This window comes from Panulirus ornatus, chromosome 69, assembly GCF_036320965.1.
Source record: "Panulirus ornatus isolate Po-2019 chromosome 69, ASM3632096v1, whole genome shotgun sequence".
NCBI lineage: Eukaryota > Metazoa > Arthropoda > Malacostraca > Decapoda > Palinuridae > Panulirus > Panulirus ornatus.
Window position 1 is genome coordinate 15,135,304 of NC_092292.1, and position 26,793 is coordinate 15,162,096.

The 26,793-nt window shown below is 36.5% G+C and overlaps 2 protein-coding genes across 10 annotated transcripts in view; one reads left to right on the forward strand and one right to left on the reverse strand.

Moving 5' to 3' along the window:
• The window catches only part of LOC139747542 (methionine synthase-like), an 85,771-nt gene that overhangs the window by 12,768 nt on the left and 46,210 nt on the right, over positions 1-26,793 (forward strand). The gene's annotated exons all lie outside the window — the stretch shown is intronic.
• LOC139747619 (neuroplastin-like) overlaps positions 1-26,793 on the reverse strand; it is a 32,568-nt gene that overhangs the window by 3,076 nt on the left and 2,699 nt on the right. For 2 of the 9 annotated variants that reach the window (XM_071660098.1, XM_071660096.1), the window contains exons 2-9: positions 24,620-24,781; positions 18,909-19,095; positions 13,999-14,138; positions 7,565-7,670; positions 7,224-7,393; positions 3,271-3,381; positions 1,591-1,773; positions 34-169 (exon numbers count right to left, since the gene is read on the reverse strand). In XM_071660098.1, coding sequence (XP_071516199.1) covers positions 34-169; positions 1,591-1,773; positions 3,271-3,381; positions 7,224-7,393; positions 7,565-7,670; positions 13,999-14,138; positions 18,909-19,095; positions 24,620-24,781 — 1,195 coding nt within the window. Of the gene's footprint in view, positions 1-29; positions 170-1,590; positions 1,774-3,270; positions 3,382-7,223; positions 7,394-7,564; positions 7,671-13,998; positions 14,139-18,908; positions 19,096-24,619; positions 24,782-26,793 lie in introns of all 9 variants that reach the window. The other 7 variants (XM_071660099.1, XM_071660097.1, XM_071660102.1 and 4 more) reach the window with 5 other exon arrangements.

Sequence of the window (26,793 nt, forward strand, 5' to 3'; positions counted from 1 at the left end):
CATTCAACAGAAGGTATTAAAGCACTAACTCACTGATCGTTTCCCTGGTCAGTGTCAGATTCTTCAAACTCAGCTTTGGCTCGACGCTTCTCAAAGATGAAGATGATAATGCCAAGTAACAGCACTTCTATCACGATGCCAAGGAAGGGCCACAGAGCAGCATACACATCTATAAATAATCACCAACTTGTAAAGTATGATCCTGATACAATACATTCAAATCATAAAAAAATACTGAGGTACTGGAATAAAAAAAATCACATTTCAAATATCGCAGTATGAAATTCTCTCATACTCTTAACATCTCAATTCTAGCATTCCAATGTCTGATAACTCCCCAAATCTAGCAATTTCCCCAATCTGACAACTCGGAAAATATGGCACTTGCAAGGGTACTGATGCTCAGAGAAACCTTCCGAACTTCAACTTCTATAACCCTTTTCTAACTAACTCCACAGTGTACACATATCCCTTATGTGATGGCAGCTCGCTTAAGAGAATTTTACTATATTGTTAATTACAAATTAGGGAACACTCATCTTATGGAAAACTAAAATTTGTCAATCAAATTCCAAATCATATATCTATTTACCTATCTATATCTCTGATGACCATCTATCCAGGAACTCCCTCAAGGGGTTGGCCATAGCAAAAGTCTCCTTAAGTGGTGAACTCATGTTCTTTCTTTGCCTTCCGTGCCTCATACTGAACAGACCACTGGTAGAGGACAACTCCAGTGCTTTTTTGTTCTTAAAACTAAGCTTACTGTCTGATCTGGTATGAATACATGAGAGTTTTGCACTGTTGCTGTACTGCTTTAGTCATGCAGCTGCTAGAGTATAGTAATCATAACACAACAATAAAAAAAATATCAAGTGGCTAGAGAAAGGAAAAGGAAGGAGGAAGGTGAAAGTGTGGTGGGGAGCTGTAGTAATGTGTGTAGTGAAGAAGCCAAGATTGGTAGAGGTATGTGCAGTGAGTAAGGAGGCAAGTGTGGTGGGGAATGGTAGTAGAGATGTGTGAAAGGATGGAGGCGAGAGTGGGCTGAAGAGCAGTGGCAACATGTGGCATGGGTGAACTATTCCAAACTACCATTCATACATTTGGCCACACTTTCCACTGTCCTTTATTCCCATGTATCCCTGACTATAACAGTGAATAGTCATCCTTTTTATTTTCATTTAGTATCACTGAAGCCCATCATATCAATCACAGTCTTAAATAAAAAAAAATTCCATCCATCATACTCTCAAACAGACTTCATTTCCTTTAAGGTAAACTGCTAGCTTTAAACAGAACTTCCACTCCCATAAAAGGACATGCAGGTAACCTATTCAGGATCAGTACCATTCTTCTGTTAAGCAAAATGACTACAAATATGCTATATAATTAAACTAATCATAGCTTATACACACTGAAAGTAATATAATGTCTAACTCCTTTTACTGCCCTTTTCCATAATCTGCATAGAAACAGGATGGCACCATTTAGGCTGTACTGTGTCAATAATCAGTGCACAGTTCAATAAATATCTATTATCTTATGAATACTTGTACATATAAATATCATTTAAAGTATAAAATTCCATACCCTTCACTCTAACGTAGGTAAACCTTTCAAAGGTGTTTGACAGCGTGGTGATGGTGCATGTAAAATTACCACGGTCAATCCATTCAGCCTTGGATATGATAAGCGTGGCATTTGGTACATTTTTTTCATTTGGTTTAGGGGTTAATCTAGTTCCATTAATTGCATCGTAGATGGGAACATCATCTGGAAAAGAAACAATAATTTCATGTTATTTCTCTCTTGCAAAAGAGAAAAATTGGAGGTGTACAGAAAACTCTGGCTACTGGAAAAAATTCTGGTGTAAAGGGTGCACAAAGCATGCATGGCATACATGAGAGTGAAAGATAGCAGGGAAACTGACAATCTACAATGCAGTTAGCTACAGTCATAGTCATGGGAGAAACAATATAATAAAAAGAACAAAGTGACCATCCCTACTTGGATGTATGGATTTAGAGATCATTTTTGCAGGTCAGGATATGTGAAAATAAGAGCAGTAGAGATGGGAAATGCACAGCATGATTGGAATTAGATGAGTAGATCTTATGAAAAATAGCTAGGTTCTGAAATTTAAAAAAATATCTCAAAGTCCTACAGGCATGATATATGTTTCTGAGGATGTTTAAAGTCAGGACCTTACAACCGTCATAATTTCTAGTGAAAAGACACCAGCCTTCACTCATCCTACATGAACCACTTAAACATGGTCACAGCTGCTCACTCATTTTGGGTTTCCCCTCGGCCCATCAATGACCAACACCAGGATAACATCATCAACTTTATTACTTCCAGCCTATCAGAGTACACAATTTGCAGATTGTGGGTGGCAACCCATAAGCAGTCACAGGAGGTACAGAGAAACATTTACTGGAAAATAAAAGTATGACAGATTAAGCAGAAGGGACTAAAGTGAAATGCAAAAATAAATACCTTAAATGGAGGTGAGTTGGAGGCAAATGGTACAGTCTTTCCTCAAGGAGGAGAAACAGATGGATTGTGGGACATTTATGGATCTGGACAAAGCATATAGGGTTGAAGAGAGATGAGAGATACCTTGGGAAGGAAGAATATACAGTCTGTGGGACCTGGTTGTGGAAAAGGAACTCTAGTTTTGGTGAAGTAGACATGACAGATAGAGAATGGATGTGAGCTGATGTAGCCTTTCTTTGTCGGTTTCTGGTACTACCTCATGGATGTGGGAAATGATCATGTATGAAAAATATATCACTTTAAGCTGATATTTTGTACTTTTTAGGCAATAGCATTGAGTAAGGAAAAAAGGACAAGTAATCACTAACCCATATAGAACTCACTGACATACAGCACATAAACTGGAAAGGCTAAAATTGTACTCCAAGTTATTTTTCTGGAACTCAATGTTTCACATACCTACATGTACTAAAATTTGAAAATAAATTCAAAACACATGACACAACAGATTCTTGAATTTCTTTATGTGTTTAGAAATATACACTAGTTTAATTATAATCTTCTGAATAGATGAAACAAATTGGTAACGTGGCCCGAAGTGGAGGTATTTCAAATAGAACATTTAAGTCAGGATGTAAAACTCATATATCAAAGCTTGCAAAAAAAAAAAAAAAAAAAAAAAATACAATTTATTTAGTGTAAAAAAGGCCTTAAGCTATAATACTGATATACTGGACCACTGAGCAGTTAGTTTCTCATACATGAACTTACCTTTCTTCCACTGGATGGTAGGGTAGGGACTACCTTCCACAGGGCACTCTAAAACAAGGTCTTCGCCTTTATCTATATTAGTTGATTTATCCATCTTTCTAATTTCAAAATCTGAAAGACAAAAACAAGTGAATGATTATTTTATGTATTTCATATGTATCTATCATAGTTATATATCATATATGTTTCTTACCTATGAAAGTGGGTTACATAATTTCCTTATAAAGGTCCAATTCCCCTGGTGAAGCTTTCACTCACTAATAAATCCATCAACTGTGCTTTTGATATATGAATCACTTAAAAATGGCAGGAATTACAGTGCTATAAGCAATTTGTTTTCATTCACTGGTTCGAATCCTGATTGCAGCAGTCAGTCCACAGTCAACCCAGCTGTTCATCTACCCCTAGCAGGTTGGTTGATAAAATGGGTACCTGGCTCAGACAGAGTCAAGCAGGGTGTGCTCATCCTCCTCGAAAGCTCAGATTGGGGTGTCTGAATGTGTGTGGATGTAACCAAGTAGAGAAGAAAGGAAGATAGGTAGTATGTTTGAGGAAAGAAACCTGAATGTTCTGGCTCTGATCAAAATGAAGCTCAAGGTTAAAGGGGAAGAATGATTTGGTAAAGTCTTGGGAGTAATGTCAGGGGTTGGTGGGAGGACAAGAGCTAAGGAAGGAGTAGCACTGCTCCTAAAGCAGGCGTTGTTGGAGTGTGTGGTTAAGTGTAAAGAAGTAAATTCAAAATTGATGCGGGTAAAACTGAAAGAGGATGGAGAGAGATGGGTGATTATTGGTGCTTATGCACCAGGTCATGAGGCAAGTGTTTTTTCTTCACCAGTATGGTTTTTAGTTAAGTACTGAAAATTTTGTCTTTTAAAATAAATTTTTACTTTCCTACAATGGTTTGGGGCAACTCTTGAAAATCTTTCAAGATATTGTATTCAGTTATAAGCCACAACCCAACTTTTGCAATTTTTTTTTCTGAGAGAAAATCTATAGCTTTTATTTGAGCAACTACAGTACTCTGACAGTGATACACTTCATAAGAGAAGACATTACCAAAGTATAATGCCACTAACCTAGCACAAACCTGTTACAGAAAACACTCATCTTTTACATTGCAAAACAGAATCCACTATTCAAATGATGTGTTCAAATGACACCTTAAACTTTAAAACCTGATATGCTTAAAGCTCTTCCTAATCGCAGTAATGAGATATAATTGGCTCTTAAAATTCTGGTATGTTCATTTATACCTGATTGTCAAAATACCATACAAAGCCAAGTCATTATCTATGGTATTGGACTAATGTACCAATGATATTGTACAGGAGTGATTGGTGCATTTCTTTCATTTAGGATTCCACAATGCCAATGAAACATGACTGACAATTTTTTTTTATCTCAGTTTCCCACATTAGTGAGTCTGCTCCAGGAACAGATGAAGAAAGGCTGCATCTGCTCACATCAATTATCTAGCTGTTATAATTAATGTACCAAACCACAGCTCCCCCTCCACACCCAGACCCTGCATAAGTTTTCATGGTTTACCCTAGATCCTTCATATGCCCAGTTTAGTCATTAACAGGACATCAACCCCAGTATACCACATCATTGCAATTAACTCTATCCCATGCAGAGCTTCCACTCTTCTGCATGTTCAGGCCCCTGATCACTCACAATCTTTTTCACTCCATCCTTCAATCTGCAATTGGTCTCCCTGTTTTCCTTGTTCCCTCCACCTTTGATACATATATCTCTTTGTCAACCTTTCCTCACTTATTCTCTCTATATGCCCAAACCATTTCAGCACATCTTTAGCTCCTTCAACAATGCTGTTCTAATTACCACACATCTCTCTTACTCTTTCATTACTTACACGATCAAACCACCTCGCACTACATATTGCCTTCAAAAATTTCATTTCCAACATATCCACCCTCCTCCGCACAGCCTTATCTATAGCCCATGCCTCACACCCATATGATATTGTTGGTACTACTGTTCCTTCATTCATATCTAATTTTGCCCTCCCAGATAATGTTCACTCTTTCCTCACATTCTTCAGTGATCCCAGAACCTTCACCCTCTAAACCAGCCTATTGACTCACTTCCACTTTCAAGGTTCCATTTGCAACCATGTTCACTCCTAGGTATCTAAAACACTTCACTTCCTTCAAGTTTTCTTCATTCAAACTCACACCAGAGCTACCCTACCCAGTCTCTCAGCCCTGCTAAACCTAATAACCTTGCTTTTATTCACATTTACTCTCAACTTCCTCCTTTCACACACTCTTCCAAACTCAGTCACAAACTTCTGCAGTTTCTAACCTGACTCTGCCACCAGTACTGAATAATTACCAAACAAAACCTGACTCAATTCCCAGGCCTTCTCATCACCCACAATTTACATACTCAACCATCTCCCCAAAACTCTTGCAACCCTGCTGCAGACCAACCTTCACTTGGAACCATTCACTTTCCTCTCTTCCTATTCGCATAGATGCCTTACAGTCTTGATAAGCACTTCTCTGCCTCTAGTAGCTTTCCTCCCACACCATACATTCTTAAGACCTCCACAAGGCATTTTTATCAACCATATCATAATGCTTTCTCCAAGTCCATGATTGCCACACAAATCCATCTGTTTCTCAAAGTATTTCTTCCACAAATCCTTAAAGTATAAACCTGATCCACAAATACTCTATCACTTCTGAAACCACACTGCTCCTCCCCAGTTTGTTGCTCTCTACATGCTTTCGCCCTCTCATCAATACCCTTCCATATATCTTACCAGGTATACTCAACAAACTTATGCCTCTGTAGTTTCAACACCCACCTCTATCCCCTTGCCTTTAAATGAAGGCATTATACATACATTCTGTCAATCCTCAGGCAGCTCACCCTGATCCATTAAAACACTGAAAATCCTTCCCAAACAATCAACAACATAGTCATCCCTTTCTTAGTAAATTCAACAGCAATACCATCCACTCCAGCTGCAATGCCACATTTCATGTTGCATAAGGTTTCACCATCTCTTCTCTCTCTATCAAACCACTCTCCATGACTCTCTCACTTTGCATACCATCTGCTACTCTATCATCAAACATATTAAACAGTCCTTCAAAATACTAACTCCATCTTCCCCTCTGTATCACAACCTATAAAGACTTCCCCTTTTGCCCTCTTCTTCGATGTTCTATTTGTTCTCATTTTCTTTTTTCTTTTTTATATTATTTACCTCCAAAACATCTCAATCTCCATAAAGTTTACTCTCATCTGCCCACTTTATCAACCCATGCATCTTCCTCTTGACTTCATGCCTCTTTCTCTTATACATTCCCCAATCATTTGCACTCCTTCCCTTTCAGTATCACCCAGTGCTCACAAGTACAGAATATAAAACAACGTAAGGGTCATCTGAACGATTTAATCCCTTCATTGCACAATTACTTTTAGCCCGTATGCACAAGAACATAACATTATGGGAAAACAAATTATGCGACACGTGGAGCAGGTTCCTATAAACTGTGTGGTTCACTGATTTTAAACATCTGAGAATACTAGGATGTAGTCAGCTGGAATGACTCCATGGGGCTAGGGCAGTCCTGGCAGTAATGTGTGGTTCAGTTGAGAGTAGAGTTTACCCCCAAAATTTTGCATTTTCTGTCACACCTTAGGACACAACAGAAAGAAAATATGTAACGAGTCAAACAGAAATATGAGAGGTACACAAAAAATTATCATGAACATTTAACATATGAGTATGGCATATGGTTTTAGATAAATGGAAAAGTTGACAGTAGGTAGTATGGAATGAAATCAATGTATAAATCAATATTTAGTGAAGGCTCTACAGAACACTCTGCTTTTATATGGGGAATCACTAAGTTTGATAAAGACATCAATTAAAAAGAATAATGAGATGAAAACATCAATAAAGACATACTTACATATGACTTTGAATGACTTTACATGAGGCTTATCTTCACTAACTTCAATCAGTGTCTCACATCTGTAGTCCCCAGCATCCTCCTTTCCTGGTTTCATGATGACAAGAGATGAGTTTACAACAAAAAGCTTTATGTGATCATTGCTTTCCAGCTCTTCATTATCTTTGAACCTGAAAACGACAACACAGAACACGGATTACTTTCTCATTCCTTAGCTGGACCTTAATGAATGTCGAATAAAGATGCTATTAGTGTACTGAACTTTTGAGCTAAACTGAAGGTGATATCCTTCAAAATAATTGATCACCTTAATAAAAATGATAACCATAAGTCCTACTTACCATTTTACTTTGGTATAGATACTTTCATTGTAGGTCATATTGCAAGATAGCTTTAATGGAAATCCTACAAACAACACTTGCACAGATTCACTGCCCAAGACGTCAGCTGTAAAAAGAAGGTCATATGAGCTTAACACTTAATGAGGAAAAGGAAAAACTATTATGTACTGTAATTCACCAAACAAACACTGCATTATAAATAATGAAAGATTTTGTAGTGGAAGCGTAAAGTTTTTTAAAGACCCAAATGACATTAAATACTCAGAAAACAATGTCTTTCCCTAAATAATTAAAAAGATCTTATCGTCTTTTGAGTTGAAATGGGAATGATGAAAGCTTGTGAATTAATCACCTCGATGGCATATAATGGTTTAGGCAAAACAAGTGTAACCATTAAGATTGTTTTTAATTGTAAAGTTATTAAAAAGAATCAAATCTACCAAGTTTCTTCAGCTTACAAAATTACATCTGATCTTTGAGAATGGAGACAGTGAACAAGCAGATTTAAAGAACAACATGGATGGATGAAATATGGACAAGATGAACAGTTTGCAAAACAAATGGAAACATGGATTTTCAAATGATTGACATGGATGGATGAAATATGGACAAGATGAACAGTTTGCAAAACAAATGAAACATGGATTTTCAAGTGATTGACAGTGTCAAAGCCTTACTTCATGTGCTTACTAAAAACTTCACTGCATTAATAACAAGTGCTTTCATCAGTTATTTTTTCATATTAGAAATTGCATGTACCAAGCAAAGCTACTTTCTGTAGCCCATAAAGAATGCCCATTTATAATACAGTTCTCTGGGAATAGTTATAATATCTTAAGCAACAAATGGTATAAACAAAGCCTTATGCAAAATTGTTGGCAAAAAACATTCCTCCATTTTACGGCATTTTTGTCAGTTCCAAATAAACAGTAGTGACACATTCAAAATCCTCCCCACACATCTCAGTTCCTATGCATATTCACTCAATATGGCAAAGACTCAGCAAGGAATGAGTAAAAATAAAACTGACAAAAATTCATAGATTTTTAATTCAATATATACATAAACAGCTGCAAAATGCTTGCAATGAAAAAAATAAAATCATAGAGAAATGTTTGGAAATAATACAGAAAAGGAAAGAAAGGGTAAAAAATACTGCAGCAGAGTTTAAATGTGTCATGTCATCACAGCAAAAACTTAAAGTAATATACAGGCACTTGATTCTAAAGGAATAATCCATGAGAAGGTAAAATCTTTTTTCCCTATCTGCTGTACAGTATATCCATTAGAATTTGTGAAGCTCCTCATTTTGGGTTCCAGACCACTTCATGTACCTTGGGTCAGTCTGCTACAGTATGTTGACCCCAGTATACCACATAACTCTAATTCACTCTATCCTACGCTAGCCTTACACCCTCAGGCATGTTATGGCCCCAAGTACTCAAAAGCTCTTTTACTCCAAAACTTCATCTCCATCTCTTCCTTTCCCCTGCACTTTTATTGCATGTACCCTCTCTCTCAATCTCTCCTCACTCATCTTTTCCATGTATCCAAACCATGTCAACACACTTTCTTCAGCGCTCTCGACAATATTCTTATTACTACATCTCACACTTACCCTTCCATTTCTTGATCACCAGACCCCTCTATCTAAACAACTACATAACTAATCCCAATGCCCAAAAAGACATAAAGCTTAACCCTACTTCACACTTTAGCAAACTAAACTCACAGGTCTTGCTACCCACAACAAACTCAACACTAACAAAACATAAACGTACTGCAGTAATGAGATGAGCATGAAACAATGACCATCCACGTGGTCTTGCACATCACCACCAGACACACACTTATCAGAAACCACATTCCCCAGACATACGGAAGTGACACTTTGTCATCTATGCTCTGAACACTACTCATCCCTGTAACACAATTTATACTCTTCAAAATATGACCACGTTAAAGTGCAGATTAAAGTATGACTCCCTTCGAATGATGAATGGATGGATAATAGCAAAACAATCCCCATGTGTCCACCATGCTACACAGGCAACACAAAATCAACTTAATTGAACTGTTATGAACAACGTTGTACAATTACCACACGTGGTACTTCAGATATACAGTAAAAGGAACAACTGCACATTTAATCAAGCTAGTATTCCACACATATTCTACCATGCACAATTAATATCAGAACTGAGTGTGGTTTGATTTTGTGGATGAGACAAGTGTTTTTATATTATAACATACAAAATCAGATACACCAGTTCAAAAATACATGAAATAATTTCTTGCTGCCCCCTTTAAAGCTAACATAGCCTGTCCAGTCCACTGTTCCAAATTCTATTTGAAAGCTATGAAGAATCAACTTCCAAGTTATTGCACAACAGATGCTTCACCCTATCTCAGTCACTAATTTCAAATCCTCATTGATTATGTCCCACACTGCATCCCATTCCCACATATCTTCAGACACAAAATATGATTGACAGGCATTCTGCATTTCTTTCAATTTGTTATAACCTATATAGTATTGAGAACCTCACTATATTGCCTTACAAAGCCAAAGTGAAGTATTCACATATCCATAAGGCAGGCTCACAAAACAAATAATTGTTGCTGGCTAAGCATTGCTTTGAAACACTATTTAGAGCTTCATCTTGAATGTATGTAAGCATACTCTCTTCATTCCCATTTTTTGCAGCTATGAGGCCTCGCACAAGGTATTCATATCCATCAACTGCATGCAAGATGAGAAACTTATGAAGTAAAATGCAATGAAGAAAGAAAATAAATCTTTCCATTCCTGCAAAGTCAAATAATAAATGCTAATGCATTTTAACCAACAAAAGGATAGTAAAATAATCTGTCTGTTACAGACTCTTACAAGAATTTGCATTCAATAGCAGTAATACATGATTCAAAGAGACAAAGATATAAAATGTTTAACATAAAATTTACATCGTGGATGTATTCTGTTGAAGGTTCATCTGCTCCAACTGCCTTATCTTTTCATAGAAAATGTAACTTCCTTCCACCTTAACATCACAAAAATGTAAAACTTACCTTTTTATAGGAAAGTAGGGGGGGAAGGGTTAAAATAGTTCTAACGATTCACAAAGGAAATCCTCACCCTCTTCATGCTCTTCTGTGTACTTCAGTATATATCAAGCCCATTCTAACATGCGACAGCATCATAACAGAAATTTATCGTGTAATATCTAACAGGCTATGAAGCATTTCATCTCGGGTATATAATGTGAAGCTGTTTTCTTACAATGGTTATTTACAGTACTATTTCCAATTTCTCCACAGCTCAGTCAATGAAAATTTTCTAATTCAATTGAAAATTTCATTGCAAATTTACCGATATCTGATTACCACACTGCAAATCTCGGAGAATGCACCTTAAAACAAAGAACGGTTTCCTCATATCAACCGAAACCTAAGCCGTGTATCTTTTTCTAGTATAATTCTTCCCTATTAAAAGTTAAAACTTGACTTCTTACTGGTAATGTGCTTCACACCTAAAAATATTTCAATGTAAGGATATGAAACAAAATAAATCAACAAAATATCCCGATGAGAAAATCCGTACGTACTTTTAAAAACCATGGAAAGGTCTGTGAGGTCTAGATGTGGACAGGGAGCTGTGGTTTCCGTGCATTACACATGACGGCTAGAGATTTGAGTGTGAACGAATGTGGCTTTTTTTTTTTTTTATTTATTCTTTTTTTTACCTGGTGCTACCTTGCTGAAGCAGGGGGTAGAGATGCTGTTTTCTGTAGGGTGGGGTAGCACCAGGAATGGATGAAGGCAAGTAAGAATGAATATGTACATGTGTATATATGTATATGTCTGTGCTTCTGTATGTATATGTATCTATGTGTATATGTTTATTTATGTGTGTATATGTGCATGTATGCACGTTTATGAATATATATGTGTATATAAGTGGATGGGCCATTCTTCATTTGTTTCCTGGCGCTACCTCACTGATGTGGGAAAAGGCAATCAAGTATAATATAATAAACACTTTTGAAAAAATCACCAGAATTCAAAGTTGGCACCAATAGGGTAGGAGCTTTTGCCTAAAGCTTATGTCATAGCTTTTACTAAATTCAGTTTAGAGAGAAGTTGGATGAAGAACCTACCCAAAAGATATAAGAGCAGTAATTCATGCAGGGATTTATCAGTTCTTCATACATCTTAAATAACTGCTCTAGGGAGAAATATGAGTACACTCAAGCCCTGCAAAGAATCTTACATTTGTTGGAGGCAGACAGTTATTTCAGAAATTTGGTGTTTCCAAGAAAGATAAAGGTTATATGAAAGTTAGGTATACTGACCTAGTTGAGGATCAAAACTCATCTTCAAATGAAATGGTCAGGAATTTTGAAGAAAAACAAGAAAAAAAATAGCTTTTGTAAACAGAAAGTTTACTGAATTTTGTCTACTCTACTGAGATATGCTGCTTTGGTATAAATGAGGGAAACTGTCTGTCAGGAGTGAATAACAATGTACAAGCAAGTACAGCTGGTATTAAAAGGAAGTGGAAGAGTGCATGCTTGTCATCAGTAAAAGCTGCAGAATGGATGTAAAGGCTAGAGTAAGAAATACAGTTTAAAGAAAAGAATGAAGGTTAACAGTGTGAAATAATGGAAAAGGCAGAAGGGCTGGAATGGAAACTGAAATACCAGTGCAAAAGGGTCGGTGTGAAATAATGGAAAAGGCAGAAGGGCTGGAATGGAAACTGAAATACCAGTGCAAAAGGGTATCAGTTTGTTGAGAAATTTTCCAAAATATAAGATTCATCAAAATATACCATAAGCAGTTAGTACAAGTAAGTAGAGCAGTGTCTAGAAAAGAAGAAAATTCAAAAGAGTCCTTGTTATAAGTGACGGATGGTGACTTATGAGCATGGGCAAAACAAGTCGATGTAAAAGTATTTGACAATGTCGCTTGGTGGTCAATGCACACAGAAAAATATTCTTAAAGTAACAAGAACTTTGAAATGATAAATCCTAACTAACAAGCAAATTTAAGCAACAACCAATCCCAAAATCTTGTAAGTTCACTTCCTCTACTGGGGGTGACTATGATGTACTTGTGATGTTTCTATCACGTACTGTTCTTGAATTGCTGTACTAACAAGTGTCCACAGACAGACACACACATGCTGGAGGTTACAGTGCAAAAGTATGAAAGAAACAAAGAGACAAGGAATCAAATGTGCTGTAACAGTAGCCACAGTCCAAAGATAAAATGTCAAAGCAAAGTAACTGTGCAAGTTTATGAGAAGAAACAAACAGAAAAGGAATTAATAAATACAATTAATGAATACAATTAAGACTCTCTGAATGGGCTTCAAAATGAGAAATAGCATTCTACTTGGTGGTTAGATAGAGAGATGACAAGAAGCATACATGAGTTAATCTGACAGATGGATAGGAAGGCAAAGAAATGTTGAGATGGAAGGAGACAGTATAGTAAAAGGCACTATGTGAAATTAAGGTTCTAATGTGGATATAAGCAGTACTGAGAAAAAAATCTCGTGACTAAATAAGAAATATTAAAATGACACATTAGATATAAGGGTATACACTGAATTCATTTTCACACTCCAAGTTAAATCTTTTACACAACAAGAAACTATGCCTAAACATCTAAACATCTGAAACATGAATTTACTACCCTTTGACTGTCTGGTGGTCTAAAAGTCTCGACAAAATAAACCGTTAAACCATGGAAACCTGGATTATAAAAAAAATAAATATGCAGAGCTACTAAGCATATCTGTTTGATATAACCTTTTTTTTCTACATTCACAATCATTACTATTCCAGATTATCATCCTAACAGGATTAAGATCTTTTCATTCAACATATTCTAATTATTCACTTATTGATTTTCTGGTCATCACTCTTTTGTATATCATTAATGTTTCCCCAACTTGAGTCCTGTAGTTAAAAAAAACAAGCTATATTAGTTCTGAAGACATAAAGAGGAAATTGTATTCCATATGATTCTGTCCTCAAGGAATGTCTCGTCAATAATTTTGTGTAACCACTATTAGGTGCATTTCATATTCTGCATCTTTCTTCCTACTGTACCAAAAAGTATAAAAAAAATAAAAAAAACATGTTTCTGCAACAAAGGTACATCCAGCTCTTTCTTACTAATTCAATACTACTACCGTATTTACTCATTTCTAAGTACCAATAAGCAAATACAGTATACAATTTCAACTTTTCAAAAGTCAAACCACAGTACTCGCACAATAAAAGATTACGTTAAGTCAACAAAACAAAGCAAAAATATTCAAGGAAAATGGATGTCATTGGGTTTTGCATATTACAGTGAGGATGGTTAATAACGCTAATAGGGTGACAGCCAATAGTTTTACCGCAAGCCCTGTTCTGCAGCCTTACCACTAAGAACGTAAACAGAGTGAGATCGCGGGCTGAAGGATGTGCACTTGTACTCTCCTGCGTGGTACATATGAGCGTTTCCCACGGATAAACGGCTCCCTATGAACCCTTGGGGTCCTGGAAGTTCCATCATCGAATACCTGGCATTGCAAGAGGTAGCGATGAAAGCATGGAATAATGAGGATCATGTGTTCTGTTCCATTTCAAAAACCCTCTCACACAGCAAGTTTGTTCTATGAAACTCAGGAGAGTTTTTCTTTGCTCAACATATAAAGGATTACATTGCAGTATACTGCCTGAGAGCCTTGATTCAAACATAAAATATTCATCAATTACCTTTCTACCAACTCTCTTATAAACAATCAGCCTTCCTTGCATCACACATTTAATTTCCAATACATCCATGCTCTTCTGTTCTTTTGCATTCTGGGCTCAAGTATTACATCCATCTAACACTGTTGGGAATACTGTAAGTTCAAACACACCCATCTTTATCTTAAAAAAACAAATCTCTCCTTCCACATCCTCCTCAATGCACCCAGGACCTTAGCATCCCAACCCATCCCATAATTCACTTCTGCCCCCATGGTCCATCCATTGCCAAATCCACTCTCTGGTTTCTAAAGTACTCCACTTGTCCTCCAGGTTCTACCATTTCAGTCTAACACCTAACCATCTTGTCTCATCTCACTGCTGCACCTTATCATGCAATATTTTCCAAAATAATACTGTAATTTTAATATAAAAGAAAATTCAAACAATGGGTTATCTATAGGTACAAACATCTTCAGCAATATCATTAAAGGCTATAAATAATGTAAATTATATTAAATGGCATTGCATGAGTTTTACATTTTTGCACAGCCCTCCAAACATGACACTTAATCTACTTTAGTCCCAAAAATGTATTCTTTCTTCATGATCATCAATTCTTTGTTTAGTCATAAATTGCAAAGTTGTGTATATTAATGGAATAAAGTGAAAATTTTTCAATTCTTCTTACCAGGCTAAAAAGGATGGCCTACACAATTATCAGTTACAACTGCAACACAAAACCACACTAATGAAGCTTTCCTCTACGAGTCTAATTTACAGTCTCTCAAAGCTATAAGATTGGTGTGTTAATTCTGGTTTCAATCATTTCCAAAAGCCAACGACAAACTACTGATAATGAACCAGTCTTAAACAAGCGTTCTTCTCAAAAGTCAAATCACCACTTTCTATACATTGTAGTGAAGTGGTTAGCATTGCTGACAATGATTTCACACAAGGGCCCACCCAGGTTCAAATGCTGGGCACAGCAGGTGGCCCACAGTCAACCTAACTGTTCATGCTCCCTCAGGCTTAGTTGATAAATGCATACCTGGCTTAAGCTGGCATGTATATACATATACATAAACATACATGTGTGTATTTTTTTCATACTTTATTGTCATTTCCCCATGTTTGCAAAGAACAGATGAAGAAAGGCCGCATTCACTCGCATACATTCTCTAGCCCCAATGACCTTTCCAATCCACTCTATCCTATGTATATATTCATACTTGCTCGCCCTCATCCATTCCTGGTGCAACCCCACCCCACAGGAAACAGCATCACTACCCCCTGCTTCAGTGAATTAGCACCAAGAAAACAGACAAAAAAGACCACATTCATTCACACTCAGTCTCTAGCAGTCATGTGTAATACAGCAAAACCACACCTCCCTATCCACATCCAGGCCCCACAGACCTTTCCATGGTTTACTCCAGACGTTTCACATACCCTGGTTCAGTCTACTGACAGCATGTTGATCCATCGTTCCCATTCACTCTATTCCTTGCATGCCTCTCACCCTCCTGTATGTTCAGGCACCCTCAAAATCTTTTTCACTCCATCCTTCCACCTCCAGTTAGGCCTCCTACTGCTTCTTCCCTTCACTTCTGATGCATATCCTCTTTGTCAACCTTTCCAGCCACCCACTCCCACCCCTCTTAGTCACGTTCTACGATACGCAGGGAATACATGGGCAATATTCTTTCTCCCTTATCCCTAAGAATAGATATGCCTTATTTTGGAGGGCGAAAACATCTTAACCCCAAGTGACAAAATTCTCTACCAGATATTCACTGGGCTCTGCCTAAAGTATTGGTTTTCTTTCTTTATTTTTCCTTTTTTGTTAGTGAATTTGTCTCTTTAAATTATGATACATATATGCACAAAAGCCAAAGCACATCTAGAGTATACACACTCATTATTTTCGAGGCCAACTGACAATACAAATGCTGAAGTATTCTTAGTCAACAGGTACTTTTACTTCAAGTAGAAGCCTTTACAATTAATCTCAAAACTTCTCATACTTTTTTCATGGATCATGTATTAGGAAGTTCACCCAAATAAAGTTTCATATGCACTGTAGAAGAACCCATAGCCCCCTCTTAACATATACCAAAAGACTGATCAACTTCACCTCCACTGAAGTTACTCCCTGGCTCTACCAGCCAACCTCACCTCTACTGACACCACGCCAAGATGTGGCTTTTCCTTTATCTATTTCCACTACATTTGCAGTCTCTGATCCAACCTTCCTAATGTTGAATACCATCTGCCTTCTTCCTCACCTGATCTATCTAAAACCCAAGCACCCAAAGGCATCTCCTTTCTTCAATATCAAATCTCTAAATGCAGTCTCCTACATCGTTTCAACTCCATGGGTGGGTGCAGGTGCTTACTACAGAAAGAAAATACCTACTGTTCCCCTCATGTATCTTGAGTCTACCAACTTTGAAGCCATTTGGCACAGGATTTCTTTATTGTACAAGTAATTCCTTTACCCTATATAGCCTTGCTGTTAGGTTCTGTGATTTCTCAAGCTATGTAAAACTCTTCAACTTCATGAACTCCTACCACATGGAGTTGCTCTCTTCACATTTAAGTGCTGACATCCCATATAAAGGGGATTTGAATGTAAACCAGAGATTGGCTTGGGTATGTGGAGTCAACACTCTCTCTCTCTCTCTCTCTCTCTCTAACCAAACCCCTAATACAATTTCTTCATTATCATAACCACACATCTACCGTACTTTTTTTCAGCACCTGAGAACTCTTCCACTTAAGATGCACTGTTGCTGCCCATTTAGGTTCTTTTGAAAATTGTCATCTTTATCACTTCTGAAAATAATTATCTTTATCACTTCCAACTGAGCAGTTTAATGGATAACTGAAAAATCTAAATTTCTTTTACTCACAGGATTTGTACATTCCTATCACAAAACTCAATACAATCTCCTTCATTTTGTACAAAAAATTCTATTTTCATTTGCCTTCAGCATGATTTACTACAAAAACTATCCAACTACCAACCAAAAAAAAAATGCTATCCAAATGTATAAAGATATCCATTGCTTCAATACATACAACTAATTTATTTATTTATTCTACTTTATTTTACATTCCCACACAGTTGTTCAACTGTCCTTTATCCATACCACTATAGTTTTCCTTTGATACAATATGATTTCTGCTCAATTTTCCAAACTAATTTTCCCTATTACTGTTCTTCTCCTTTTTATCCCTTACTTTTCATTATTAACGTATATTCCTGACAGACTTTACAATCATCAATATTCATATTTCAATCAGTAATCTGAACTTTAGAAAACATGTCCTATGATAACTGATGAAATATGCATCCAAGCTTTACTCTTACCTTTTCCTGGGCTGATTAACTGAAAAAATAAGCATCTAAGCTTTTAATCTTGCCTTTTCCTGGGTTGATTCCACTATACTGCCCTCGATAAACAATTCTTCTGTAATCAGATTTCTCCTTTATCAGTTTGTTTTACCCAATGTTCTTTCAAGTTGCACTTCTACAAACATGCCAAAATAACTAAAGTTATAATTCAGGTCCCTTCAGAAATCAGCATATCCTTGATATCAAATAGTGATGTCCAACAATATCTGCACATAAAATCATGAAGAATCTACACTCTTCAAGATGATAGTTTACAAGGATCATGACAGGGACCCACCCATCATTAGCACGGTGAACCTTTGGTACAGTGGCAGAAGGTTTCTCTTAAATTTTTCAAAAAATATTTAATTTGTGACAATTTGTTGGTCATCTTTTTTATTTTTGTATATGTTTGTAAATGGTTGTTCTATATTATATACATCAATAGCAATACCATATACATACTATTGAAGGTCATTATTTTTTCATATTTCGTAAGGCATTCTATCGTCCTGAATGAAAAATAATTACATTACACACCATCAAAACATTCATCAGTGTCATTTTATTGTCATTAAAGATATTGCTTAAATTATGGTGTCTGTAGATCAATATGATAAATATTTATAAAAATTCTTTATTTCCTCCACTTTCTGGTTGTATATTATCTATAACTGTACCTTATGCACCAAAAAAAAAAAAATAGGTAATACAAATGGCATCTTAAGAATTCAAGAATAAGCTGTATGAAAATGTTCATTACTTCTTTGTTACATCCTACCTGATGTAAATGATCACATGGAAGCCACGATATCCTTTCTATTTCACCTAAGACAAATTTCATAATTAAAGTACTTTGTTTTTAGTAAGAGAAATCACTAAAAATACTCTTGTATAAGTAAAAATAGAAGCATAAGTCACCTCTAATCCATTATTTTTTTTATCAGATAAGTAGTATTTGAATGATGCTAGGTTTACTTTTCATAAATAATAAGCCTTACATGGATTAGCAGGCTATCTAACCTACACAGTACGATCCAGGTCCTTTCAGACTCAAGACATAGAAAAGGCTTGTTATCTCTTATCAAAGAAAGATTTCTTCTAATCATTAGCAAGCCTATATACTGTACTGCACAAAGCTAGTTAGATATACAGTAGCTCATTCAATCATTATCAGTTAAGAAACAGTTTCCCTTACCCCCCCTCCCCAGCTACAATGGGCTTGCCATTGTGCGTCCACTTGAGCTGATCGAAGCGGGTGAGGATACATGAGATGGAGAACGCCTGTTTCTCTGCTACAAAGTGCTGTCCTTTGTATGTAACATGTGGAAACCAAGACTCACCTTCCACTTCAGTTTCTGAGCCATGAGCACCACCACCAATACCTGGTAAAAGAAAACAAAGATATATTTCAAAACTTTACCAACTTACAAATACTACAGACTGCACAACCAAATCAAACTGTAATGTACGTCTAACATCCTACTAATAATGTATGCAATGGATAAAAAGAACAATGCAGAAATGGAAACCCCTAAACTAATGTTATACAATACTGTATTTAATTGCTCAGGTTTTTAATAATCACGCACAGAAATGCATACTGTTGTTTTAAGGGAAAAAACTATTTTGGTTATCCTCCTGTAATGTAAGCATTTTATTAGGGCCAATAACATCACTTTTGCAAATGATAATGCTGACTAACCACAGTATCAATCGAGCATCTCAACACTACTAATTATTCAGTTCTTTTCAAGAATAAAACTCAAAAGTAAAGGCACAAATCAATCATAAGTTCAAGAATCTAAGCTGAAGTGATTTAATTTTCAACCTTCAAGACAATATATAAGTATAAACAACATACACCAGCACCACACATAATTAAGAGAATACTGGTGAGCCCAAAAATTTCAGAAAATAATAAGACCAAATTGGAATGATGACCAGAGCCATTCTGGGTCATGATATCCCCCACACAATAACCCCATCAAAAAGCTAAAATGCTTTTTAGTGCAAAACCTACAAAGAAAATTGCAACAACAATGGGCATTTATTGCACAAGAAGAAAAAATACAAGTCTACAAGAAACACCTCTTTGGAAAATAAAGATGGAAATGCTGTGGGCAAAAGCAAAAGTGAAATCATACATAGGGAGCAATTATCAATAATAAACCCATGGAAGACCATGTTTATCAATTAAACAAAGCCTAATCAATAAAAATTTGAGACAATATATTTGCAACTGAATATAAACTAGTTCAAACCAAGCAGGGATAACATTATAATCTTGACTAACAGGACAAAAACATGGTTCAATGAAAAAGTATGAGTAGAAGCAGACTTTATATGAAATATTTAGACCTGACACACAAAATCAAACAAGTGTGGGCTATAGATACAGTTGTGCGAAGGAGGGTGGATGCACTGGAAATGAGATGTTTGAAGACAATATGTGGTATGAGGTGGTTTGATCGAGAAAGTAATGAAAGGGTAAGAGAGATGTGTGGTAACAAAAAGTGTGGTTGAGACAGCAGAAGAAGGTGTTCAAGCCCCGATCACTCAAAATATTTTTCACTCTATCTTTCCACCTCCAATTTGGTCTCCCACCTCTCCTCATTCCCTCCACCTCTGACGCATATATCCTCTTTGTCAATCTTTCCTCACTCATTCTCTCCATGTGACTAAACCATTTCAAAACACCCTCTTCTGCTCTCTCAACCACACTCTTTTTATTACCACACATCTCTCTTACTCTTTTATTTCTTACACGATCAAACCACCTCATACCACATACAGTCCTCAAATATCTCATTTCCAACACATCCACCCTCCTCTGCACAAGTCTATCTATAGCCCACGCCTCGCAACCATATAACATTGTTGGAACCACTATACCTTCAAACAAGCCCATTTTTGCTTTCTGAGATAATGTTCTCGCCTTCCACACATTTTTCAATGCTCCCAGAACTTTCGCCCCCTCCCCCACCCTGTGACTCACTTCTGCTTCCTTGGTTCCATCTGCTGCCAAATCCACTCCCAGATATCTAAAACACTTCACTTCCTCCAGTTTTTCTCCATTCAAACTTACCTCCTAATTGACGTCCCTCAACCCTACTGTACCTGATAATTTTGCTCTTATTCACATTTACTCTCAGCTTTCTTCTTTCACACACTTTACCAAACTCAGTCACCAGCTTCTGCAGTTTCTCACCTGAGTCAGCCACCAATGCTGTATCATCAGCAAACAACAACTGACTCACTTCCCAAGCCCTCTCATCAACAACAGACTGCATACCTGCCCCTCTCTCTCTTGCATTCACCTCCCTATCAACCTCATCCATAAACAAATTTAACAACCATGGAGATATCACGCACCCCTGCTGCAAACCAACATTCACTGAGAACCAGTCACTTTCCTCTCTTCCAACTCGTACACATGCCTTACATCCTCAATAAAAACTTTTCACTGCTTCTAGCAACTTGCCTCCCACACCATATATTCTTAGTACCTTCCACAGAGCATCTCTATAAACTCATATATATATATATATATATATATATATATATATATATATATATATATATATATATATATACATATATATATTTTCTTTCCATACATATTTGCCACTTCCCACGTTAGTGAGGTTGTGTCAAAAGCAGAGGACTGAGCTTTGGAGGAAAAAATCCTAACTTGGCCCCCTTCTCTGTTCCTTTTTTTTGGAAAAGTAAAAACTGGAGAGGAGGATTTCCAACCCCCTACTTCCACCCCTTCTAGTTACCTTCTACGACACTCAGGAATACCATTTCACCAAAAAAATGGAAAAACAGTGAATAACAAAAACGTAGGAAAGTGGAAAAATAAAAAATCAGCATCAAACTGAGAAAAGCTGATGACAGAATAATGAAATCTCACAGCACTGAACAGAATGAACGATGAGAAAATATTAAACAACATAGAAAAGAACATAAAGGAATTAGTCTCATTCATGAACGAAGCTAAAATAAGATATCAGAAACTAGACCCTCCAAGAATATTTGCAACAGCTTTTGTAAACCAAGTATTCCCCATCTTTAATAACCTGAGAGATAAAGAGCACTTCCTTACTTATGATGTCTTAAAATGAGATTTTGCCAATAGGAAAGGCTACAACATCATACTCAGAGGAAGATCTAGAGCAGTGAAGAGAGTCATGTGTTATGTGTCATCAACTGTTACGTGTGACTTGAAGAGACTGTGGATTGGACACCAGTAACCATATGAGAGTAAGACAGGAATAAAACTGGCTACAGGGGCCAAAGGACAGAAACTTGAAGCTACTGAAATACAGCCTCACTGCACAGTTATCATTAACACTGCCAATATCAAGGCAGGAAGCATTGTACAGGTAGAACCTTCCTGGTCCTTGGCTGCCTGCCACCTACACTACTTACCCATACCACCTATTACCTACAAAATAGAATGAGAGAGTATACAAACCAAAGCATGAAAATGCAAATCACATGCATTCTGAATTTATCAATTTATCCCATGTAATCAATTCAATACTGTATAAATGAAAAAGCAGCATAAACTTTAGTAATGCTAAGTAAAACTTTAAAACAACTACACGCACCAAGGAATTTGCATGTCCAAAAATTAAAGTCTGGAAGGTGATCAAAGCAAATAGTAAATCTACCAAAAATAGAAATAAAAAAATCAGCTTTGAACAAATGACACAAACCAACTACACTCTCTTTTCTAAAATTAGGCTCAACATAAAAGTGCTTAAAAATTTTAATTCATGTGTTGATGCATCCCATCAAAAAACCAGCTCATAAGGATCAGGCTTCTTACTATAATTACAAAATGACCAAACATGAAACATCGAAGACCATGGCAACTAATTACTGTAAAATACCTTTCAAGCTAATTGAGATTTCTTTGAAAAGGAAGTTCTCTCATACATTCTTGTGTTTTAACTGTTTGGAAACCATAAGTGATTTACAGAAAATTAAATGTCAACACAATCTAACCAGGACAATCAATCACTCTGTTTGAGAATACCAGAAGATAACATGGATGAAATGGATTGAAATACCCGTATCAATTCAAGCCAAAAGTCAGTTGCATCTCACCAGGTCAGCAAACTGATCCAGAAAAGGAGACCCATAAACTGGAAATCTGAGGCTGACTGTCATTAGTTTTCGTAGGCAAAAAATATTTATGGAGTTGGGATATACGCCAAAGGGTATCAGCTTGAAGTGATCAGTTTGTACACCAATTCTGAAAGCAAAAATCTCCCCACCAGTACCATTAAGTGTTCTTAAAGTCCATGACTGTCCAGTTGTTATACTGTAAAGTATTTTGGTCATCTTGAACCTGCTTGTCAGAGTTTAAGATCAAATCGAAATTCATCTTAGTGCATGACACATTTTCCAGGAACAGAAAAAAATGTGTTGATAAAACTCATTCCATCACAGGCTCTTCAGACATCCTTACTTATCAACTCTACAGTCCACTCTGAAAGCAGTGAGTTGGACAGTCCTATAATTTTCCTTGACAAGGGTACTTAGACTTGACACTCTACTCTACAATTCCTTCCCATAAGATACTACTACTTGTCAAACTTTTATTAGCCTCAAAGTTTCTAGAGTTGACATCCAGCTAGCAAAAACCCATTTCTATGAGAAACAGGAATGATCAACTTTGGAAAGCTGCTTTAAAAAGGGCAACTCTGCCTCCAGAAGGGTCAGGATGAAATGCATAAATGCGTCTGCTAAAATGATTATGGATGGAATGACAAAGATCCCCAGAACTAATACTCCTATGGTTAAGGATGACAGGTAGCAAGTGATGTTATCTTTGGCAAAGTACAATGTCATCAAAGAACTTCTCACTTCAAAGGAGTCCATCCTATCATTGCTACTGACTGTAGTGTAGTACTGAAGCTGGTGGAGCTCCTAAAGATGCAGTTGTGGGGTTTAATAATAATAATAATAATAATATTAGGTTTCTTTACCCACAATCAACTAACCACATTTCCTGGTAGGCCAGAGTCATGGATCAGAGAAAAACAAAAAATGTTCACTTCAAACATCAACTCAGCAGGTCTAATGTTGACATTAACCCACAAGCATCAAAATATCTCAAATCTTAAAATTACATTGCAAACACAGGAAGTATCAATGCAAAGGAATCATCAATATTCAAGAGAATAATGAGAGAACTCAACTCACATATGATAAACACATTTATAAGTAAGTTTAGTCTAGACTGCAGCAAAGCTCATCCTCGCCCACATGATGACAATAAGGGTCTGATAGCGTAGACAGCTGTTGTGGAGGAAATATAGCAGTGTGTCAACAAAAATATGGTAAAGGGGTGCCACTTTCAAAGGTGATTATAGATTTGTTCCAGGAGCTTTGTCACACCATCTTTCATATCACATTATAGTTACTTTTTGTGTGCATTAAGCATGATTGTACAGGTTTTTGTTGTGTTTGCATCTCACCGATTGTCAGTCATATGGCTTAGACATTAAGAACACAAGGGTGAAGTGTAAGTGAGGGAACTGCACAGTCATTTAATATCAGTGCTTCTTGTGTAATCAATCATGCATTGGGCAATTAGATTATAAAGATGAAAAAATTAATAATCCAAAACAATTCACATGCAAATACTCCATTAATGATAACACCAATGGTGGGTTTGGAATCTGAGTACTGTAACTGAATAACAAAGAATACAACTGGACAAAATATCTTTCTCCAGGATTATTCACTGACTGAAGAAACATCATGCGAATCTGAATGAAAATGTACAAAGTTTTTATTATCCAAGGGATGTTATTTTCACATCACAAAGTCCTTGCTTTTAATTCTGGGCCACCGCAATATTTGTGGATCACGAGTGTGATCAAGACTCACCCCACTGAGGGGCTGGGGTGGTGGTTTGGTACCCTCTATAAAAAGGATCAGGTTGTCCCATACCACTTGTTACTATGATGGGGGAGGATCCCATGTCGTCAAGAGCATAGTCGTCTGTCCACACCACATCCCCCCCAGCTTGCAATCCTCCGAAACCCTGACCTGTGGTGGCCAACATATAAGTTAGCCTATTCAACATTTTTTTTCTTAATTTTTCTTAATCTCGACAAGCTCTTAAAAGGATATATACATACTAAATTAAATCTTTTTCTTATTTCCAGGGAGAGACAGAGAAAAGGAGAGAAATAAATAAAACATACAGATATCAGAGGACCTATCATACTGTTTTTTTAGAAAGAAATTTACCTGCTTAGGAAACTGGGATCGATCCTTTTTATCATTAGGCTAAAAATGAGTTGCTAACTCAAAATAATCATCTAGTTTATTCTCAAATAAGTCTACAGGTAATGTTTAGGTATTCATGACATTACCAGGTAGCTTACGACTCAACTTGCTGAAGGTTACACTCAAGTGGTAAGTCACCTTTGGCAAGGCTGTATCATTAGGAGAAAAGTCTCGGAAAAGAACTTCTCACATCAAAGGAGTCAACTTTTCCCTGGTGCTGAAAGTAGTGCAGGCTTGTGTTGCAGGAGCCTTTAAAAAGGTCCTGGGCAACACAGACTCTTTCACAGAAATTGGTCCTAAGGTAATTATAAATAAATAACATTTAATAAACATTAACAGCACTGCAATTATTACTGTTCAATTTCCACATTATGTAAAATGGTAAATATATTTCATTCTGACAACACTACATCCAACAATATAACTAACACACTTTTGGAGTTACAATATAAGAGCAGAATATATATAAAAAAAATCACAAATAAAGCATGGAGCATAAGTGTCACACATACAGACAGCAAGAATGGTGACATGGACTATGGGAACAAAAAGTAAACAAAAGTGGCCATCTCTTAAAACCCATGCTCCGAGTTTGCATTAATCCTAAATGTGCAGGACTACAAATTTTGGGAGTTATTGGATTATATAAAGATGGATTTTCAGTATTCTACCTACACTGTGGTTCACAATAATTCCAGAAAATTGGTAATATTGGTTTCTTTGTATGTAAGCCTTGTTAGGAAAATATATAGTAAAGCAAAATCCATGCTATATAATCATCAGATTCAACTAAAAAAATTGTTAGCTTCCCTTGAATAAGGTATCATATCTTTCCCAAATACTTAAGTGAGACCAACTAAATGCTAATTAAGTGTGCATTTCTCATTTCCTTTCTTAAACATAGCATGTACTATGCCATTTCCTCATCCCTTATTGGTGACTTAACAATGGAAAAGCAGTTCTACTAATTACTTATTCCAAAACCCAGATGGTACCTCATAACAGTCCCAGCACATCTGTCTTCTTTTGTTTATTGAAAACTAGAGCCTTAATTCATTACTGAGGGCAGTGTTGCAGTTGGAATCACCATGCCCAAGTCAAGTCTGGGCAATTCAAGTCCACCTGGTTAAATACAAGGCATGGGCATTCTGTGAGTTCCAAAACATGGTACATGTATCCACCATTATTGTGCAGCTGCTACAGAGCATATGAGTATATGGAAAAAAATTATCTTTATTAGCACAAGAAATAATCCCATAGGAAGTGATTTTCTTGGAAAAACCTGCTACAATATATGGAACTTAATGTTTCTATAAACAGTGATCTTGTAATATACTTATAATGAACTAATGAATTTCCATACCTCATATCTCAATATCCTGGAGGAAACTAGTTGCTAATCAAGGATTGTCCTAGATTTAGTGCATCAATGATGCTAAAGGGGCCTGAAAGCTGATCAAATATACAATAAATTCACCTATAGAGTTTTATTTCCTCTATATGTAAGTTTAAATAACCATAGTTATTTACTGTACTTAACAAAAATTCTTCTTTGTTTCCATTCCCAAAATGTATAGTTCAGACTAAAGTTGTAACATTTAAAAGCACACAAGTTGAAGTGTTATGGGTAGTATCCAACTGAGTTGAGAATGAAGATGAATAAACATGAGCATCAACGTGCTGTCATGAGGGGGGTGATGCCCCAAGACATACAGGAGCTGGTGTTGTATTTCATTTTACTGTGTGATCTTCCATGATCACATCATAGT